Here is an 18,807-nt window from a genome sequence, read left to right as displayed (position 1 = left end):
AAGAGCTGGGTGGAAATTAAAAGTGGATGAAATTTCTCAGTTCAAGCCGAGAACAGAAAATGGCAGTGCACCAGAATATACGAGAGAAAGAGCCAGAGTAGATCTAGAATAGAGCAAGTCCTGATGAAGAACTCTTGCCTGAGACGTCGATTTGCCTGCTCCTTGGATGCTGTCTGACTTGCCGTGCTTTTCCAGCATCACATTCTCGACTAGAACAAAGAATGTTCAAGATATCCTACAAATATCCAGTACTCACAGGTGCAGGTGCCCAACGTAACACTTTAATCTGGAGGCAGTAAACACTGTTAAAGGAACCATTGTTCAATGTGAGAAAATGTGCAGCTGGGAGGAAGGTTGAAATGGATAAAGTCCGATGGTCTCCTTTCAAGGAAGGAAGGAGCAGAAAACCCTCAGATTATCCTGGTGCAGGATGAAGAGGTAGAGATCAGACACATACGGCAAAGAGCAGATGTTTAGGGCCAAGAAATTAGAAACTGTTAAAATGAAGTACATCGGGTGAGTCATGAACATGGGCGTGAAGAAGTTGGATAAGGGGAGTAAACAACAGTAAAGTCAAGATAGTGAAAAAAAATTGTTTGCAGGAACTGGCAATGGGTCAACCAGCGCAGTCCTTCAGGTGGATCTTGGGAAGGAGTAGAAAAGCAAATTGGATGGAGTTGGGGTAGTATGAGCTTGGAGGCTCTGAAGGAATGGTCTCCAGTGGAGCTCAAAGACAGGCACATAGACAATGGTTTGATGTTCACTGTTGGGGTCACCACCAAGAAGTTAGGTGGTGGTGTAGATGAGTTGGCAGTAATTTAGACACTGGCATTTACATTTTTTTTTACATTTTACATTTGCAGTCTTCAAAGCTTAAAATCATGATTCTGAACCTATATTCAAGCCTGACCTTCAATCTCTTTTAACATGTTTCATTTTGGCTGATGTGCAAGCTACTACAAAAAAAAGTATACACCACACCCACCAGTTTATAATTCCAATAATGTTTACAGTTTTTATTATAAGAGGATTCTGGGTAATCCAAGATTTCCAGGGTGACTGTATCTGAGACGTTCCCCCCCTTCCTATAACTGCCTTCCATCACATACTGTTGCTGTTGCAAATTCCTGGCTGTAAGAGCTACTCCTTTTTTTGAGGTATTTTAGGTGTTGGAGGTGATTTCCTTGAATTCCAGGAGCAGCAATTACTGTTTTATATGCTGTTGCAATGTTTTTGAACTTTGGGAAAGAAAAGTCAAAACAACAGCAGTTTAAAAGAGAGAGAAGAGCAGACAAAGGAAGCACGTGGTGAGGACAGTGCAGGAGAGAGAGAGGGAGAGAAAAGAAAACCTGCACAGTTACCGCCTTTGCTGTTTGAATTCGTGTATCGCTGGACATCGGAGTGCGTCTGGAAAAATTGACAAACAGGGGAATATGCAACTAATCTTGGAGGAACTGTTGGGCGAAATTCACAGCACAGAATCAGATAAGTTAATTGTTGTTTTAAGTCTGTCCAAGAGAAACGCTGCAGTAGTGAATATAGTGGATTCTTTCTTGACAATATGTTTTTGGAGATAAGTCTCAATTAAACTTAAAATATAAGCCATAGATATTAATTTAACCTGGGGCAGTGTTTGTAGAGGAATAAGATGGCGTTATTTTCTGGGTTTGTTGATTGTGAAGGAGCAAAAATGGCCTTTGCAGTGATATGTACTTCTTGTCAGATGTGGGAGTTTAAAGAGAATTTAAGGGTTACTGCGGATTATATCTGCCATAAATGCTGTTGGATGCGAATCTTATCAGATCGAGTGGATCGATTGGAGAGACAGATAGAAGCGATGAGAAATTTGCAACAGCAACAGTATGTGATGGAAGGCAGTTATAGGAAGGGGGGAAAAGTATCAGATACAGTCATCCTGGAATGGTTGGTCTAACATACAAGGAACGGCTGAGGATCCTGGGATTGTATTCATTGGAGTTTAGAAGATTAAGGGGAGACTTAATAGAAACTTACAAGATAATACATGGCTTGGAAAGGGTGGACGCTAGGAATTTTTTTCCTTTAGGCAAGGAGACAAGGACCCGTGGACACAGCCTTAAAATTAGAGGGGGTCAATTCAGAACAGAAATGCGGAGACATTTCTTCAGCCAGAGTGTGGTGGGCCTGTGGAATTCATTGCTGCAGAGTGCAGTGGAGGGCGGGACGCTAAATGTCTTCAAGGCAGAGATTGATAGATTCTTGATGTCTCGAGGAATTAAGGGCTATGGGGAGAATGCAGGTAAGTGGAGTTGAAATGCCCATCAGCCATGATTGAATGGCGGAGTGGACTCGATGGGCCGAATGGCCTTACTTCCACTCCTATGTCTTATGGTCAACTCCAGGAAGGGTGAGAGAGGTCAGCACCTAGGGCAGGAGTCTTTAGTGGATATACACATTTCAAACAGGTATGCTGTTTTGGAAAATTTAGGGGGCGATGGATTCTCAGGGGAACGTAGTATGAACAGCCAAGTTTCTGGCATTGAGACTGGCTCTAATGCAATGAGGGGGTATGTCGGCTTCCAAGAGATCAATTGTGTTAGGGGATTCTGTAGTCAGAGGTACAGACAGACGTTTCTGTGGCCAGCAGAGAAAAAGCAGAATGGTGTGTTGTTTCCCTGGTGCCAGGATCAAGGATGTCTCAGAGAGGGTGCACAATGTTCTCACGGGAGAGAGGGGTCAGCAGGAGGTCATTGTCCACATTGGAACCAACGACACAAGAAGGGAAAAAGTTGAGACTCTGAAGAGAGATTACAGAGAGTTAGGCAGAAATTTAAAAAGGAGATCCTCAAGGGTAGTAATATCTGGATTACTCCCAGTGCTACGAGCTAGTGAGGGCAGGAATAGGAGGATAGAGCAGATGAATGTATGGATGAGGAGCTGGTGTATGGAGAAGGATTCACATTTTTGGATCATTGGAATCTCTTTTGGGGTAGAAGTGACCTGTACAAGGACAGACTGCACCTAAATTGGAAGCGGACTAATACACTAGAGATAGACTAATTTGCTAGAACTGCTTGAGAGGATTTAAACCAGTAAGGCGGGGGGGGTGGGGGGGGGGGAGAGAGATAGTGAGGAAAGAGATAGATCTGAGACAGGTACAGCTGAGAACAGAAGTGAGTCAAACAGTCAGGGAAGGCAGGGACAAGGTAGGACTAATAAATTAAACTGCATTTATTTCAATGCAAGGAGCCAAACAGGGAAAGCAGATAAACTCGGCATAGTTAGGAACATAGGACTGGGACATCATAGCAATTACAGAAACATAGCTCAGGAATGGGCAGGACTGGCAGCTTAATGTTCCAGGATACAAATGCTATAGGAAGGATAGAAAGGGAGGAAAGAGAGGAGGGGGAGTGGTATTTTTGATAAGGGAAATCATTACAGCTGTACTGAGGGAGGATATTCCTGGAAATACATCCAGGGAAGTTACTTGGGTGGAACCAAGAAATAAGAAAGGGATGATCACCTTATTGGGATTGTATTATAGACCCCCAATAGTCAGAGGGAAATTGAGAAACAAACTTGTAAGGAGATCTCAGCTATCTGTAAGAATAATAGGGAAGTTATGGTAGGGGATTTTAACTTTCCAAACATCTACTGGGTCTGCCATAGTGTTAAAGGTTTAGATGGACAGGAATTTGTTAAGTGCATTCAAGACAATTTTCTGATTCAGTATGTGGATGTACCTACTAGAGAAGGTGCAAAACTTGACCTACTCTTGGGAAATAAGGCAGGGCAGGTGACTGAGGTGTCAGTGGGGGAGCATTTTGGGGCCAGCGACCATAATTCTGTTCGTTTTAAAATAGTGATGGAAGAGGATAGACCAGATCTAAAAGTTGAAGTGCTAAATTCGAGAAAGGCCAATTTTGATGGTATTAGGCAAGAACTTTTGAAAGCTGATTGGAGGCAGATGTTCGTAGGAAAAGGGACGGCTGGAAAATGGGAAGCCTTCAGAAATGAGATAATGAGAACCCAGAGAAAGTATCTTCCTGTCAGGATGAATGGGAAGGCTGGTAGGTATAGGGAATGCTGAATGACTGAGGAAATTGAGGGTTTGGTTAAGAAAAAGAAGGAAGCATATGTCAGGTATAGACAGGATAGATCGAGTGAATCCTTAGAAGAGTATAAAGGAAGTAGGAGTATACTTAAGAGGGAAATCAAGAGGACAAATAGGGGACATGAGATAGCTTTGGCAAATAGAATTAAGGAGAATCCAAAGGGTTTTTACAAATATATTAAGGACAAAAGGGTAACTAGGGAGAGAATAGGGCCCCTCAAAGATCAGCAAGGCAGCCTTTGTGTGGAGCCACAGAAAATGGGGGAGATACTAAATGAATATTTTGTATCAGTATTTACTGTGGAAAAGGATATGGAGGATATAGACTGTAGGGAACTAGGTAGTGACATCTTGCAAAATGTCCAGATTACAGAGGAGGAAGTGCTGGATGTCTTGAAACGGTTAAAGGTGGATAAATCCCCAGGACCTGATCAGGTGTACCCGAGAATTCTGTGCGAAGCTAGAGAAGTGATTGCTGGGCCTCTTTCTGAGATATTTGTATCATCGATAGTCACAGGTGAGGAGCCGGAAGACTGGAGGTTGGCAAACGTGGTGCCACTGTTTAAGAAGGGTGGTAAAGACAAGCCAGGGAACTATAGACTGGTGAGCCTGACCTCGGTGGTGGGCAAGTTGTTGGAAGGAATCCTGAGGGACAGGATGTACATGTATTTGCAAAGGCAAGGACTGATTCGGGTAGTCAACATGGCTTTGCGCGTGGGAAATCGTGTCTCACAAACTTGATTGAGTTTTCTGAAGATATAACAAAGAAGATTCATGAGGGCAGAGCAGTAGATGTGATCTATATGGACTTCAGTAAGGCATTCGACAATGTTCCCCATGGGAGACTGATTAGCAAGGTTATATCTCATGGAATACTGGGAGAACTAGCCATTTGGATGCAGAACTGGCTCAAAGGTAGAAAAGGGTTGTTTTTCAGACTGGAGGCCTGTGATTAGTGGAGTGGTACAAGGATCTGTGCTGGGCCCTCTACTTTTTGTCATTTACATAAATGATTTGGATGTGAGTATAAGAGGTGCAGTTAGTAAGTTTGCAGATGACACCAAAATTGGAGGTGTACTGGACAGCGAAGAGGGTTACCTCAGATTACAACAGGATCTGGACCAGATGGGCCCATGGGCTGAGAAGTGGCAGATGGAGTTTAATTCAGATAAATGCGAGGTGCCGTATTTTGGGAAAGCAAATCTTAGCAGGACTTATAATGGTAACGTCCTAGAGAGTGTTGCTGAACAAAGAAACCTTGGAGTGCAGGTTCATATCTACCTGCGACTCCACTTTCAAGGAGCTAGGATAGTGAAGAAGGCGTTTGGTATGCTTTCCTTTATTGGTCAGTGTATTGAGTACAGGAGTTGGGAGGTCATGTTGCGGCTGTACAGGACATTGGTTAGGCCACTGTTGGAATATTGCATGTAATTCTGGCCTCCTTCTTATTGGATGTTGTGAAACTTGAAAGGGTTCAGAAAAGATTTACAAGGATGTTGCCAGGGTTGGAGGATCTGAGCTACAGGGAGAGGCTGAACAGGCTGGGACTGTTTTCCCTGGAGCGTCGGAGGCTGAGGGGTGACCTTATCGAGGTTTACAAAATTATGAGGGGCATGAATAGGGTAAATAGGCACAGTCTTTTCCCTGGGGTCGGGGAGTCCAGAACTAGAGGGCATAGGTTTAGGGTGAGAGGGGAAAGATATAAGAGAGACCTAAGGGGCAATGTTTTCATGCAGAGGGTGGTACGTGTATGGAATGAGGTGCCAGAGGATATAGTGGAGGCTGGTACAATTGTGACATTTAAGAGGCATTTGGATGGGTATATGAATAGGGAGGGTTTGGAGGGATATGGGCTGGGTGCTGGCAGGTGGGACTAAATTGGGTTTGGATATCTGGTCGGCATGGACAGGTTGGACTGAAGGATCTGTTTCCGTGCTGTACATCTCTATCACTCTATGATAGTAAAGTTACACCGAATATTCTAGGCTATTGTGACCTTGTTTCAGAAGCAGGTCCTGAAAATCAAAGATAGAAGTAATATGCCCTGAGTTTATGTCAAATGTCTACAGCAGTGTTACTTTGTCAGTGAATATTGATTTATTACTGACATGTGACAGGCCTTTCCCAGTTTTATTATGATGCTACAGTTACAAACTGATAAAAGCAATTCTCAAAACAAGTAGAAGACTCCATAGTCTTGAGATGTGGTATTTATTGTGAACATTACCTGACGGTGCCCAATCCTGCAGCAACTTATGGAAAGCATCTGCTGTCCTCTTTCGTTTTTCGTAAAAACAGTTATCTATATAAAGGAGAAAAAATGCAGAAGAATTATTTAAAAACATCATTCTCAAGTGAATGGATAGAAAAAAACATGTAAGAACATTTCTGGCTTTGTTTTCAAAGTTAGTTTTTTTTAAAAATCACACCTTTAACATAAAATGTCCCAAGGCATGCCACAAAAGCATGACAAATGAAATTTGACAAGATCATTATGGAGAGAGAACCAAAAGCTTAGTTAAAGAGGTAAGAGAATATAAAACTAAAAAAGATAGTAAGGTAGCAAGATTCTGAAAGGAATGTTATAGTTTAACACCTGGCCAACTCAAAGCAAAGTCAACAATGTTAGAATTAAAATAGAAGGGCATTATTAAAATAGGAGGCACACAAGACCAGAATTAGAGATGAGCACAATTCTGAGGAGGTTTGTGGGGTGTTATGGAGATAGGAAAAGGCACAGCCATGGAGTGATAGAAAATAATGAGTGCATTTTCAGAGTGAGTTGCATCTGAACCACAAGTCAGTGTAAGAAACAGTAAACAGAATTTTGGATAAACTCAACGTTATACAAGGTAGAAACTAGGAGGTTAGCCAGGAACATTCTGGAATAGTCACCTCAAGGTAACAATGAGTGTCTTAGTAACAGATGGGCTGAGTGACAGACAAAATTAGGTGGAACTAATGACAGCACAGATGTTTGGCTGAAAACTCATCTCACAAGTTGACATCAAGGTTGTAAATGTTCTGGTTTAACCTCAAAACAGTTGCAAGAGAGGGCTATAGAAACTCAGTGCCTTGGAAACTGAGTTTGTTACCAGGCTAAAAGACAATGGTTTCAGTCATTTCAATAGTTACTTAAAAGGAAAGTACTGCTATTTGGTGCTAAATGTCTGATAAACAATCTGACAACTTAGCTGAAGTGGTTGCGTTGCCATGGAAAGATAGAGCCTAGGTACCATCCATATACATTGAGGAATGTAGAAGAATGGACAAGATGTTGACCATACAAATATCACTTTCTAACTTAAGATCTTAGATGATTAACCTTTCACATGACTCTATAAGAACTGATTGACTTGATAGGTGAACTCAAAGCTTTCCATTTAACTATTCTAGAAAACAGTCTAAGTGACCTAATTCTGATTAGCCATGAGTAACTCTCAATTTCAGAGACTCCCACATTTTGCTGGAACCATCCAGTCAATAACAAGATCACCTAAACTTTCATTTGTGGACTTGCTCAATTTTTTTTATTAGTTACAAAAAAGGTATTGTCTAATATTGGACAATACCTTCTTGTAACTAATAAAAAAAATTAGTGGCTAAGTTCCATCCAATAGTAACTAATAAAAAAAATTGCTAAATTCCACCCAATAATATTGGACAATATTAGACATAATAAATGGTGAAAGATTGCAGCATGCTGTTGTGCAGAGGGACCTAGGAGTGCTCATACATGAATCACTAAAAATTGATTTGAAGGTGCAACAGGTAATCAGGAAGACAAATGGAATACTGGCTTTCATTGCTACAGGGATTGAATTTCAGAGCAAGGAGATTGTGCTGTAATTGTACAAGGTTTTGGAGAGGCTGCACCTGGAGTACTGTCTGCAGTTCTGGTCTCTTTACTTGAGGAAGGATATACTAGCTTTGGAGGTGGTGCAGAGGACGTTCACCAGGATTCTGGAGATGAGGGGGTTTATCTTGTGAGGAGAGGTTGAACTGCCTGGGACTGTACACACTAGAATTTATAAGAATGTGAGGAAATCTTATAGAAACATATACAATTATGAAAGGGATAGATAAGGTAGAGACAGGCAATTTGTTTCCACTGTTGGGTGAGACGAGGACTGGGGAACATGGCCTTAAGATTAGGGGGAGTAGATTTAGGACAGGGATGAGGAAGAACTGCTTTTCCCAGAGAGTAGTGAAACTATGGAATTCTTTGCCCAAGGAAGCAGTAGGGGCAGCTTCATTAAATATATTCAAGTCACAATTGGATGGATTTTTGCACGGTAGGGGAATTAAGAGTTATGGGGATAATGCAAGCAGGAGGAGCTGACTCGATGGGCCAAATGGCCTACTTCTGTTTCTATTACTATGAAATAATAATAAATTTAACTTCCATTTAATAAACACGTTTGAAATGGTAGATAGGACACCTCTTTAATTGAAGTAATATTTTTAATATTTATCTGCAAGTGGAACATCAAAGGATCAATTTCTTTAGGCTTTATCAGATAAAACGGCGGCACGGTGGCACAGTGGTTAGCACTGCTGCCTCACAGCGCCAGGGACCTGGGTTCAATTCCCGCCTCAGGCGACTGACTGTGTGGAGTTTGCACGTTCTCCCCGTGTCTGCGTGGGTTTCCTCCGGGTGCTCCGGTTTCCTCCCACAGTCCAAAGATGTGCGGGTCAGGTGAATTGGCCATGCTAAATTGCCCGTAGTGTTAGGTAAGGGGTATATGTAGGGGTATGGGTGGGTTGCGCTTCGGCGGGTCGGTGTGGACTTGTTGGGCCAAAGGGCCTGTTTCCACACTGTAGGTAATCTAATCTAATCTAATCTAAAAGAAAACATAGCTCGGCCCTCCCACCACTTAAAAGCGAAAGATGAATGTAAGCAAGTAACACTAATCAAAAGCCTTGTCGACACACTGTGGCCACAAGCTCACTGCTCCCACTAGATGGTCAAAAGAAGTACGTTACTATAAACTGTTTACAGTCAAAAAATAACATCGGTCATCTATAAAGACTAGGAAAGTCCCAATCTTTTGAAAGTTAGTGATAAGAGACAAAATTGATCTCAGCAATCGAGGGGAGAGAACAAGTAGCCAGTGTTCCCATATTAATGATCCTTGCTTGACAGTGCAAAATGGGCAAGAATAGGATTCAGCTTCAATGCCAAGTCGAGACTAAAATGAAGAACTGTCACTCTTCCCGCACACAAATCAGATTCTTCAGGATCAAGAGGTAAAACATTGCCTGGACAAAACTAGATATTCTATACAGATATAATTCATTAGACACACCCAAAATATAGCATTATGCAAATCTTACACGGAGGGAGATGTTCCACCTCCAGTTTAAAAGCTTGCCTTGTCTTCCCCTTGCTGAACTCAACCCAACTTTCAGGCTGTTAAGTCCTGCCTCCAACAGCTGCTAGCCAATCATGAGAAACGATGATACTGGGATTATAGGCATCCCCAAAGTGGAAGCAACTGCCAACCAGCCTTGTGAGACTGAGGTTTCAGGAGTCCAAAGTTTCTGTGATGAGGTTGGGCAAGCCAGATTCAGCAGGACGGTTGGTAGGGGACATTTGCAGGGGAAGGCTCAGAAATCCCGTTTAGGTACAGGAACTTTCACAAAAGCTGACAAGGCTGTTAGGTGCCACCTGGTCCGGGCGAGCACCAAGACAAGCAGTGGTCCAACTCAGTTTTTAAGTAGTCGTTAACTGGCTGTAAGGGCCTCAACTGTCCAATGGATAAGTGGGCTTCCCTCCAAGTTGCAAGTAAAAAGAGCAACTGTGGGTAGACGATGAGCTTAATGACATCAACACAGCACTCAATGTTATGCTCCCCTCATCAGTCAGCCCACTCCTAGGGAAATTGCTAAGTTCTACCCAATACTTAAAAGCTTTGGGTACAAAAACATAGTTATTATATACAATCACAACTGAATACTGTGGAATAAGCCTATTAAAGATAAAAGTAATGCTACTCTACACCAATAATTATGTATAATACCTCTGTCATCTGGAAGGTATCTGAACTCCATGGATTCACTGACTTGTTGGTCTGAAGGTCTTCGAAGCTGCATTTTCACAGATACAGGCTCAGTAATGTTTGTTTTGCAATATGCAGGTGTTCGAAAGACAATGGCAACTTGCCGATGGACATCAGCTTGTGAAAACGAACCTTTGGCCTCCCAGTTGTGAGTGAAAAAACGAACTTCAATATCATCTATGGACATAAATGTTAAGATTTGTTCAACACAATGTGTAAAAGAATTCTTAAATCCATGTATAGTTTAACATCATGACTAATGCAGAATTGACTCAAAATCTGTTTTAGTACAAATAAATTAAGTTTGGCACCTTGTATCTGCCTTCCCCCATAGGATAAGCCAGTATTGACCCCATCAGTGACTTTGTACAAGTGCAAATATAATCCAAGGTAAAAATACTCATCCTACATTAAATAGTTAATTGTTTCATTTTGAAGCTACAGTTTTTTTAAAGTCCACAATTAAATTTTAAACTTAAAAAAAAATTCTTGGCACATCTTAGCATTTAGCAAACATTTCCAGTAAGATAGCACCAGAGTAGGGTGCTCCAACCAGAGCTCCTTTGCTCCATCAGTTCTTTTTCTTCTTTATCATTTCTTTCCCACCCCCCTCCCCCCCGCCTCTCTTCTCCCTTCCCTTGACCCCGGACATCGGCCCCAGCCTCCGACTCCTGGTCTCTGAAGTGCAGTCGGCGGAGACACCAGCTCACCAGTTGCCACAGTGGGCACGCTGGTAACCAGCAGCCGGAGCTGGAATGCCAATGGTCCAGTATGAAGTGTGGTGGCAACCCACGGTCAGACCACATGGAGGCCCCTTACGCAGGTATGCTGCAGAGCACCTTTGGAAAGAAACAATTATGTTTGTATTTTTAACTTTGCTTCTTATTTTTCTGACTTACGGTTATACCATATACAACTGTAATGTAACTTTCATTTTTTTTTTGTTTCTCTATTCTGTAAATAAGGATTGTACCTTGGTACCTTTGCACCTAAGATGGTTCTGGAAGTGGAGATTTATAAATTTTTCATCACTCTTATGTGAGTACATGTGACATTAAAGCTAATTCAACAATTTAATTCACATGTTATTCCCATTTTGGACCCTGCAAGCCATATAAATGGACCATATCCACACTGTAATGGTCTGAAAAGAAAGAACTTCCTGATTGCCTTTGTTTTCACCCCCCCCAATTCTACAATTAACAATTTATTTTCTGTAATATCCTTGAATGAAGGTTGATGGTTCGGATTTCAAGCTCCAGAGAAGTTTTTAACATTTCAACTGTCATAAGCATCATCGTCATATGCTTTGCCTGAAGGCAGATCCTTGGCTCACTCTCTTTCCTGTATCTTGCTATCCTATTCCAGTCTTTTGATTTCTGATAACTTCATTCAATTTCTACACCATTGAGTGTCCATTTCCTCGTGATGTTCCCTGTACAGTCTCTACATTTTTCTAACTAAGTTTAGCAAATTGTTCTGAAGAGGGTCACTTGACCCGAAATGTTAACTCTGATTTCTTTTCACAGATGCGGTCAGATCTGCTGAGTTTTTGTAGCAAATTGTTTTCGTTTGTTCATTCTCCTCAGTACATCATCATTTGTAACTTTTAGCCATTCTCCTGGCCAAATTTCCCCTAAACCTATATTTCAAAACTATTTGATAAGTTCCATGGGGTTCAAATATCCGAATCATACAAAGCATCAAGCCAAATTAAGCTCTTTTTACTACTCAAAGTATCTTTAATATAATATTAGCAAGGTTCATTCCTTACTCTTTATGACATCAATCAAAACAAACAGTACTATCTGGTACACGGGTGACATTATTTTCAGCAAGAAGAAACCTTCGTGTACACAAAAATTTAAAACACCATAAAGCAGCAGTACTACAATAAAAACGTGACAGATTACATTTAATATTACTTAACCTTTAGAAAAGGCAAGTACAGATGAACCTCGATTATCTGACATTCGATGAACTGAATTTTGGATTATCAGAACAAGATTGCAAGGTCCCAATGCTTGACTAATTATGTTATCTGCCATTTGATTAACCGAACGAATGAAATACTCCTTGCCCAGGTCCTTCGGATAATCGAAGATCCCCTGTACTACTGTAGCCTCCTCTTCTCGTCTCCACACCATTTCCAGTGGTGTTGCATAAGTATCCAGACTTGCTTTACTCCTATTTCTCATCTACATACAACCTCTAGTGACTTCATTTGGAAACAAAGCATCTGTATCTACATATTCATTGTTGACATCATGTGTTTGGAGAGCTTACAGCTTGGCCTTTAAGATTTGAGCTGCCAACCAATCAGCATTCTTTTCTCTTGCAGTGCAAATTACAGAGATCAGTTAAAATTTGGTATTCTTTGTTTGTCCTGATGAGCAAAAGATGAAAAGTATCAACAACATGTCTCTTTGCTCAGCAATAATCACTCTCTAAAATGGCTTGGACTTTGCAATCACATCACCCCTGACCTTGAAGTAAGAATGAACACATTCTTCAGGACCTCCCTTAGACAATGTTGATTTAGTTTAGTTCTGATGTCAGCTATAAAGGGATCTATAAAGAAACAATGAGTCACGAACAGGCTAAGCAGCCAATCAGACAGCAAACCTGGAAGTTTAAAAAATATCAAATTTTAATTATCTTATAGAGAATGAAGGAGATTGGGATTTGCATCAGATTAATGAAGGAGCTAACATAAAACACTGAAAATATCATTTTTTAAAAATTTTAATTAGATTTGGAACCTGTGGTCATGGCACTGCAGATTTGTGGAATTAGTTTAACAGGACCAGAGAAGTAGTTCAGCAATAATTATGTCTTAGTGCTGTTAAAAGCTAAGTTGCGCCTCATTAAACATTGTTTGAACAATAAAATTAATGCATAAAAAGTTAAAGTTCATACCAAATGGCTGATTCTACACTGATTGCATCATTGAAAACTATGCAGGAGAAAAGATTTACTTTCAAGAACATTCCATACTTTTTACATTTAACTGTCGATTTCACAGTAACAACAGCAAACACCAATAGTTTTCGCTGTGAATGCAACTGCAAAATCTTGGCCATCATCTGATTCGTGTAGATTATACTTTTCAATTACCTTTCTATGTTGACTATTTCCAAAACTTCATTGCTCCAAATTACAAAAACAATCCCCTAACATCTCACTAACCCTTTGATATTAAAAAAAATCACCATTATGTACAACGTATCCTGATCAAATGTTTACAAATTCAATTAGGTTGATCCTTTCCAAAATCTTTCCTGTTAACTTCAATCTCTTGATATTCTATAGTTATCATTGCACATTTCTTTAGCTTTTTGAACCTACAAACATCCTCAATCTGAATATCGCTGGAAGGATTCTTCTGCATATATGTTCTCAAGTATGCTGATGACATACAGGAAGGGTGTGACGCTATAATTAAATAGGTGTGCATTAATGCCCACAGGTATAAAACATTAACATTCACATTTTATTCCTCAATAATATGATTTCAGATATTCATATTCTAGAGTTGTGTAAACCTAATGAAACAATCCTCGAAATTCACTCTATGTTCTGGTAGCACTGCATACCAAAAATGTCCATTTACTAATACCAATATCCTGCATCAAGTTGTACTAAAATCACGTGATACAACATTTAAAAATTACCATTTCAACTTTCTACGATAAAGAAAAAATCTGATCCTAATCAATATTTCTAATGCATCAAGATATAGAATGTGTAATCTTTCAAGAGAAATGAAAAGGTAAATCAACTCTGGACAATCGTAGACGGATTTTAAACATCATCACCACTCCTTTCAGATGACTGAATAAATTTTAAGCTTTCTTCAACTTCATAATAAATTAAAGAAAAAAAACAAAATTTTAAAACCTGAAAATGATGGATTACCTTTTTGAACCTTGTCACACAGTAGGAAGATTTCATCTCCTCCCTTAACAGTTCCTGTGTTCTTGTTTACACGACAAATCTTCAGCTCTGCTGTGTTTGGTGCCCCTGCAAATCCAAAACGCACGGAAAATGCTGATTCCTTCAAAAGAAAATTCACAGAACTCCTAATTCTCATCTCACTTACATCTATACTATTTGTTTCCCTTTTTTCTTCCTTTCCCTCCAAGTAGAATGTAACACCACTCACTAGATAGTATATATTTTCAGTTACTCCTGTTAACTCAGCTCTGGAAGGCACTGATACCTTAGCTGAAGTGGGGCTTACTGGCGGTCTCTGTTAATTTTTCTAAATGTGTGGGTTTCGACATTCAGAGAGCACTGACATCCAACCTCAATATGCATTTACTTTGCATAAAAATGCTTTTGGACAAAGGAACCAGGCTAACACTGTGTCGCTAAATAATAAAAGAAAGATTTGTTTCCATTCTCTAATTCAATCTACATATAGCAACTGCAAAGCAACCCAGCTAAAGTTTAGCATAGCACAGCAATTTAATTTTGTGTGTTAACTAATCTGTATGGCTCAAAGAGTTCTTGGAGGATTGTGGCAGAAAATTGTGGATAAATGGGGACCCTGCTTTCTCCTACAGTTAATTTATAGACTATAGAGTTTAAAATATTTCTGTAGATAGAAATTTTACTGTCTCATTAGATTTGTCATATTCAACACACCCACAATTCAATCAATTCCATCTTTGTTTATTGAAAGATCAACCAGAAATCATGCAGTCTTTTCCTATTCTATATCCCCCACATATCATGGAGTAGTGCCTCCTTCAGTTTTGATACAGCACTGTTTCATACTTTTTGGCTTTAAAGAGTTCTACTTGCACAGAAGGAGGCCATTTGACCCATGTCCAAAAAACACAGCGCAACTTCAGTTCCTGCCTGTTTTCTCAAATCATCAACACAATGATGCAAGATGTCATCAATGGTGCTATCAAGCTGCACTTACTCAACAATAACTGACTCATTGGCCATTAGTTTGAGTTCCATCAGGCCCACTTAACACCTTACTCATTGCCCTTGGTCCAAACATGGAAAATAAAAACAGCTGAACTCAAAAGGAGAAATAAGGGTGACTCATTTGACTCATGACACCCAACCATCTTCAGCTGTTTCATCAATGACTTTGCCTGCATTTTAAGATCAAAAGTGGATATGTTCAGCAATATTAGTGATTTCTCAGATATCAAAACAATCCATGTCCACATGCGGCAAGACCTGGACAACATTCAGGCTTAGGCTAGTAAACGACAAGTAACATTTGCACCACACAAGTTCCAAGCAATAATAATCTTCTAAAAGAGAGAAATCGACCATCAGCCCTCAACATTCAATGACATTATTATTACTGAATCCTTCCCTATCAATATCCTGGGAGTTACAACTGATCACAAACTGAAAAGGTCATATAAACACTTGCTGCAAAAGCATGTTATAGGATGGGAATTCTGTGGCAAACAACTCACTGGACACTTCAAAACTTGTTCACCACTTACAAGGTACAAGTCAAGATTGAGGTGAAATATTCTCCACTTGCCTCTATAAGTGTAACTCTAACACCACTCAAACTCAACACATCTAAGTCATCACATTCCATTTGATTGACACCCTAGCTAGCACCCTCAAAGCTCATTGCCTCCACCACAGACACAGTGGCAGCAGTGTGTACCATCTATTCCCCAGGTTTATGATACAGTCAGTGCACTAGGAAAGGTGATCAGCAATAGTTTTGGAAACTCACTGTTATCAAATATAGGATTTGAGACGACCGGTGGAAGAGCTCTCGAGAAGCTGCCACGTTCATCAGGAAGAAACACCTGGAAACACAATCTCACCACATTCAGGTCAATATCTTCTGTCTGAAGAACCTGCTCCTGTGTAACTGAAATAAAACAAATAGCACTAAAATATATCAGATTAGGAAACAGGAACGTTGGCACGTTGATATTCTAACACACTGCTCCATGGTCTGATTATGACATAGCTTTGCAGTTATTGGTGTTCCAATACACTATTATAGCAGGAGATGACATGCTTTTATAGAATTTCTTACAATGGTGAATTCAGGATCTCGACAGCATTTCAATGTCCCTATAATCACATAAAAATAAAGACCTTCTTGCTATTTGTTAAAGGATGTGATGCTTGTGATGCTTGTTCTTGCAAGTGATGCTGCTTGCAACAGGCTAAGACTGGTACATTTTCTGCATACAAAGGTGCTTCCTCTGGCAGGGGCTGAATCTAACAATAAACTGGTCTATCATGCCTACAGTACTACATGATGTAGTATAGGGAGACTGGTCAGCAAATGAAAGCTTTGGTCGGGGGGGGGGGTGAAATTTATTAAAAGGCTTTGATGTACAACGATAATAGATACTGATGGAACTTACCTCCTTCTACCTCGGGTTTTATTTTAAATAGAGTAATGTGATTAAATTAATGAATTTCAAACAGTTAACTCTGATGCAAATCAATGTTGCAAAAAAACAAAATTTAATTCCATCAGTGAAACAAGAGAGATTATTCTGTTCAATGACAAGCTATTTTGGAAGGCCAACAACCCGTTTGCAAAGTGTCAAACATTGACAAGATACCAAGAACAAAAGCAATGTAGTCTCTTTTCGTGAGTTTAAGCTGAATACATTGCAATAAAACTATACTTAATATATTTATATAACTATAATAGAAATACATACATTACAATATAACTAAGTGGCTAAATATCTGACACTAAGCTACACAACTAAATAATAATCACCACCTCCACAAGACTGACACATACAAGCACCAAACTCATGCAATTTTCAAGTGCACCTCACAGTAAAGTCATGGAGCCTGTTAAGGTCAAACCATAAATGAGGTTACACTTCCTTTTGAATAATGTTGTGGCTAAACGTAAGCGCTGTTGTCACAGCCGAGTCATTCCATCTTCAGTTGTGAGTAGGCAATGTTGATACCCACTCAATGTATTTTTTTGGTGGCTAATTTCAAACCAATCTACGCAACAAGAGGAACACCTTCTGCTAATGTCAACAGATCTTTTTTAATCCAAAAAAGGTCAGCTGCGCAGAATTTCACATTCAGGTTTGAAAAGAACATTTTCATAAAGTCTCCTTGTACAACCAAAATTTCTCATGCAATATAGTAAGCCATGTTGACATTTATAGCTTTTATATTTGCATCACCAATTATAAATTACAGGTTAAAGACATATTGTGTGATGTCAATGCAAATAAAATGAACTATGCAATTTTTAAGTTTACAAAGTTCAGCCACTGAATTTTATGATTTTCCTGATCATGTCCACTAAATAAACAAAATGATACTGTAAGTGATAGATTGCATTCTTGCAATTTTGCACTAACTAAAATGTACAAAATATGTTACAATACTAGAAGACAAAATGTGCCATAGGATTTAACAAAAACAAATTAGGATCAGGAATAGGCCATTCAGCCCTTCAAGCATGCTCCACCATTCAGTAAGAGTTAGCTGATCTGGTGATTCCACATTCCCACAACCACTCAATAAGCTTTTAGCCCTTGTTTAATCATGAATCTATACTCCTCTGCCTTAAAAATATGCAAGGATATTGTTTCCACCATCTTTTGAAAACAAGAATTTCAAGGGATCAACACCTTTGCGAGAAAGAAAATCATTCTCATCTTGGGCACCCATTATTTTGAAACAGTGACTCTACTTTTACATTCTCTCACAAGACAAAACATCATTTCAACACGCCCCCTTCAAGGTGTCTCAGGATCATGCATGTTTCAATGAAATCCACTGTACTCTTCCTAACCTCCATTAAATACAAACATAGCTTGTCCAACCTTTCCTTATCAGACAATCTGCCCATTCCACATTTTAGTTTAGTAAACCTTCACTGAGCCTTTTCCAATGCATTTGTATCCTTTCTTAAATAAAACGACAATGCCATACACAGTACTCCAGATAACTGAAGCATAATTTCACTAACTTTGGTACTGAATTTCCCCTGTTAACTTTCCCAATGGTTTGCTGTACATGCATGCTAACCTTTTGAGAGTCATGCATTAGGACACCCAGGTGCCTCTGAAATCTCTCACCATTTTAGATTATATGCATTATTATCTTTGCTGCCAAAATAGTCAATATGACATTTCCAATATTATACTCCATTTGCTAGATCTTTGACTACTCACTTAACCTACCTGTAAACCCTTTTCAGCAGTCCTTTTCACAATTTACTTTCCTACCTACTTTTATGTCATTAGCAAATTTAGCAACCATGTCTTTGGCCCCTTCACCCAAGCCATTTCTATAAATTGTAAGAAGTTGAGATCCCAGTACTGACCCTGTGGCACACCAATCCTTACATCTTAACAACCAGAAAGTGACCTATTTGTGCCAACTCTATGCTTCCTGTTGGCGGGTCAAGCTTCCATACATACCAATGCTACCCATTACAACATCTATTTTTGTTTTCCTCAATAACGTTTGGTGTTGGACCTGATCAAATGCCTTCTGGAAATCTAAATCCATTGGTTCTCCTTTATTCACTATACTTTATTTCCTCAAAGAAAACCAATAAGTTGGTTAAACATGATGTTGCTTTCACAAAACAATGCTTATTCTGCTTAATACTTTGAATATTTCAAAAGTGCCCTGATATAACAAATCTAA

At 39.7% G+C, this 18,807-nt stretch overlaps 2 protein-coding genes across 4 annotated transcripts in view; one reads left to right on the top strand and one right to left on the bottom strand.

Moving 5' to 3' along the window:
• pus10 (pseudouridine synthase 10) overlaps nucleotides 1–10,267 on the top strand; it is a 95,523-nt gene extending 85,256 nt beyond the window's left edge. Inside the window, exon 20 of the transcript XR_009645119.1 lies at nucleotides 10,237–10,267. The gene's annotated coding sequence lies outside the window, so the exon portion shown is untranslated. The remainder of the gene's footprint in view (nucleotides 1–10,236) is intronic.
• Nucleotides 1–18,807, bottom strand: part of rel (v-rel avian reticuloendotheliosis viral oncogene homolog) — a 58,684-nt gene that overhangs the window by 7,037 nt on the left and 32,840 nt on the right. For all 3 annotated transcript variants that reach the window (XM_060831540.1, XM_060831541.1, XM_060831542.1), the window contains exons 6-9: nucleotides 15,884–16,024; nucleotides 14,077–14,181; nucleotides 10,120–10,335; nucleotides 6,324–6,398 (exon numbers count right to left, since the gene is read on the bottom strand). In XM_060831540.1, coding sequence (XP_060687523.1) covers nucleotides 6,324–6,398; nucleotides 10,120–10,335; nucleotides 14,077–14,181; nucleotides 15,884–16,024 — 537 coding nt within the window. The remainder of the gene's footprint in view (nucleotides 1–6,323; nucleotides 6,399–10,119; nucleotides 10,336–14,076; nucleotides 14,182–15,883; nucleotides 16,025–18,807) is intronic.

This window comes from Hemiscyllium ocellatum, chromosome 10, assembly GCF_020745735.1.
Source record: "Hemiscyllium ocellatum isolate sHemOce1 chromosome 10, sHemOce1.pat.X.cur, whole genome shotgun sequence".
Taxonomy (NCBI): Eukaryota; Metazoa; Chordata; class Chondrichthyes; order Orectolobiformes; family Hemiscylliidae; genus Hemiscyllium; species Hemiscyllium ocellatum.
Note: the sequence above shows the minus strand (reverse complement) of the source record. Positions and strands in the feature narration are given on the sequence as shown.